The 3,316-nt window shown below is 31.9% G+C and overlaps 1 protein-coding gene across 1 annotated transcript in view; it reads right to left on the reverse strand.

Annotated features, from left to right (window-relative positions):
* Positions 1–2,978, reverse strand: part of LOC306714668 (disks large homolog 4-like) — a gene marked incomplete at both ends in the record, with an annotated part of 28,559 nt that extends 25,581 nt beyond the window's left edge. The window contains one exon of the mRNA XM_079184749.1: positions 2,960–2,978. Coding sequence (XP_079040875.1) covers positions 2,960–2,978 — 19 coding nt within the window. The remainder of the gene's footprint in view (positions 1–2,959) is intronic.
* Between the last annotated feature and the right edge of the window lie 338 nt (positions 2,979–3,316).

Consider the following 3,316-nt stretch of genomic DNA (forward strand, 5'->3'; position numbering starts at 1 on the left):
TATCAACCAGAACCAATGTATCAACTAGTGAAACAATGTATCAACTAATGAACCAATATATCAACTAGTGAAACAATGTATCAACTAATGAACCAATGTATCAACTAATGAACCAATGTATCAACTAATGAAACAATGTATCAACTAATGAAACAATGTATCAACTAATGAACCAATGTATCAACTAATGAAACAATGTATCAACTAATGAACCAATGTATCAACTAATGAAACAATGTATCAACTAATGAAACAATGTATCAACTAATGAACCAATGTATCAACTAATGAAACAATGTATCAACCAGAACCAATGTATCAACTAGTGAAACAATGTATCAACTAATGAAACAATGTATCAACTAATGAAACAATGTATCAACTAATGAACCAATGTATCAACTAATGAACCAATGTATCAACTAGTGAAACAATGTATCAACCAGAACCAATGTATCAACTAGTGAAACAATGTATCAACTAATGAACCAATATATCAACTAGTGAAACAATGTATCAACTAATGAACCAATGTATCAACTAATGAAACAATGTATCAACTAATGAAACAATGTATCAACTAGTGAAACAATGTATCAACTAATGAACCAATATATCAACTAGTGAAACAATGTATCAACTAATGAACCAATGTATCAACTAATGAAACAATGTATCAACTAATGAAACAATGTATCAACCAGAACCAATGTATCAACTAGTGAAACAATGTATCAACTAATGAAACAATGTATCAACTAATGAAACAATGTATCAACTAATGAACCAATGTATCAACTAATGAACCAATGTATCAACTAGTGAAACAATGTATCAACCAGAACCAATGTATCAACTAGTGAAACAATGTATCAACTAATGAACCAATATATCAACTAGTGAAACAATGTATCAACTAATGAACCAATGTATCAACTAATGAAACAATGTATCAACTAATGAACCAATGTATCAACTAATAAAACAATGTATCAACTAATGAACCAATGTATCAACTAATGAAACAATGTATCAACTAATGAACCAATGTATCAACTAATAAAACAATGTATCAACTAATGAACCAATGTATCAACTAATGAACCAATGTATCAACTAGTGAAACAATGTATCAACCAGAACCAATGTATCAACTAGTGAAACAATGTATCAACTAATGAACCAATATATCAACTAGTGAAACAATGTATCAACTAATGAACCAATGTATCAACTAATGAAACAATGTATCAACTAATGAACCAATGTATCAACTAATAAAACAATGTATCAACTAATGAACCAATGTATCAACTAATGAAACAATGTATCAACTAATGAACCAATATATCAACTAGTGAAACAATGTATCAACTAATGAACCAATGTATCAACTAATGAAACAATGTATCAACTAATGAACCAATGTATCAACTAATAAAACAATGTATCAACTAATGAACCAATGTATCAACTAATGAAACAATGTATCAACTAATGAACCAATGTATCAACTAATAAAACAATGTATCAACTAATGAACCAATGTATCAACTAATGAACCAATGTATCAACTAATAAAACAATGTATCAACTAATGAACCAATGTATCAACTAATGAACCAATGTATCAACTAGTGAAACAATGTATCAACCAGAACCAATGTATCAACTAGTGAAACAATGTATCAACTAATGAACCAATATATCAACTAGTGAAACAATGTATCAACTAATGAACCAATGTATCAACTAATGAAACAATGTATCAACTAATGAACCAATGTATCAACTAATAAAACAATGTATCAACTAATGAACCAATGTATCAACTAATGAAACAATGTATCAACTAATGAACCAATGTATCAACTAATAAAACAATGTATCAACTAATGAACCAATGTATCAACTAATGAAACAATGTATCAACTAATGAAACAATGTATCAACTAATGAACCAATGTATCAACTAATGAACCAATGTATCAACGAATGAACCAATGTATCAACTAATGAAACAATGTATCAACCAGTCCAGACTGCAACTATTGCTATTAACCACCAATTCATACATTGCAAAATGTGTCTGATTGAGGGACATTTTAAAATGTCTCATTAAATTGTTGTTTTAATCGTCCATAATCCAGCAGAGGGTGCTGCCTCCTCACTCAGTGTTGATCAGAGACACACTTGTGTTCTCTGTGTGCTGCTGAGTTCTTATCTTGTCAGTTCAGATGTTTAAAGTGTCACAAATGTTTTGTATGATTTTACTTAAAGAAGTGACTTTGATGTTTATTCAGACATTACTGGAACGGTTATGTAAATGAGATGAATACTAACGTTTGCCAGATAAAGTGTATTTACAGCAGCATCAGTAGTAGTAGGAGTAGTTGTAGTAGTAGCAGTAATAATTTTGCCAGTATCATGCAGCAGAAGTACTACCTTATCAATAGTGTAAATAATGGCAATAGTTGCAGAATTAGTGTTAGCAATCGCAGTAACTTTAGCAGTTACAGCAGTAGTACTGTCATCGTAAGTCTTATAGCAGTAGTAGAAGCAGTAGTGGTAGTAGTAATATTAGTAGGAACTTTAATTGTAGTAGTAGTATCCAATACAGTATTGCATGTATAATGTATTGTGCAACCCGTAAACCTTTAGTAGAAGCAGTAGTGGAAGATGTCGGTAGCAGTGTAGTAACTTAAGCAGTAGTAGTAGTAGTAGTAGTAGTAGTACTATGAGTAGTACTATGAGTAGTACTATGAGTAGTACAGGTAACATCACACAGAGAGTAATGAATGTCCCTGATGACGTGATGAGAACAAACTGAAGAGGAAGAAGAGTGAAGAACAAGGACAACTGACAAACAGACACAATACAAGAAGTACACACTTGTACACACAATAATAAACACACACAGATACACACTGTGCGTATGTTTGTTATAAAAAGGTCTCACCTTCTCTCTTCAGCGGCATGTCGTCTCTCTGATCCACACAAATCCTCTTTGGGGATTTTACAAACACACACGTTGCATGCTGGGTAATGAAGTCCTAATCCCATCAGCCCTCTGTGACACAGATAAGTACACACCGTGGCCCCGCCCTCCTCCTGCTGTCACACCACAGGATTGGACGATGCTGTCAGTCCCAGTTTGATTGACAGCTCTGTTAAACTGAATCATTTATTGTTTTGAATTCTGTCTGAAGAGAAATATAAACAACATAAAGCTGCATTTAAAAAACTAAATATGAAAATACAGCTTAATGATGTTGTTTATTCATTATTGATTTATTAGATTCATTAGTGTCAATGG

The sequence above is a fragment of the Pholis gunnellus genome (assembly GCF_910591455.1).
Source record: "Pholis gunnellus genome assembly, chromosome: 23".
Lineage (NCBI taxonomy): Eukaryota > Metazoa > Chordata > Actinopteri > Perciformes > Pholidae > Pholis > Pholis gunnellus.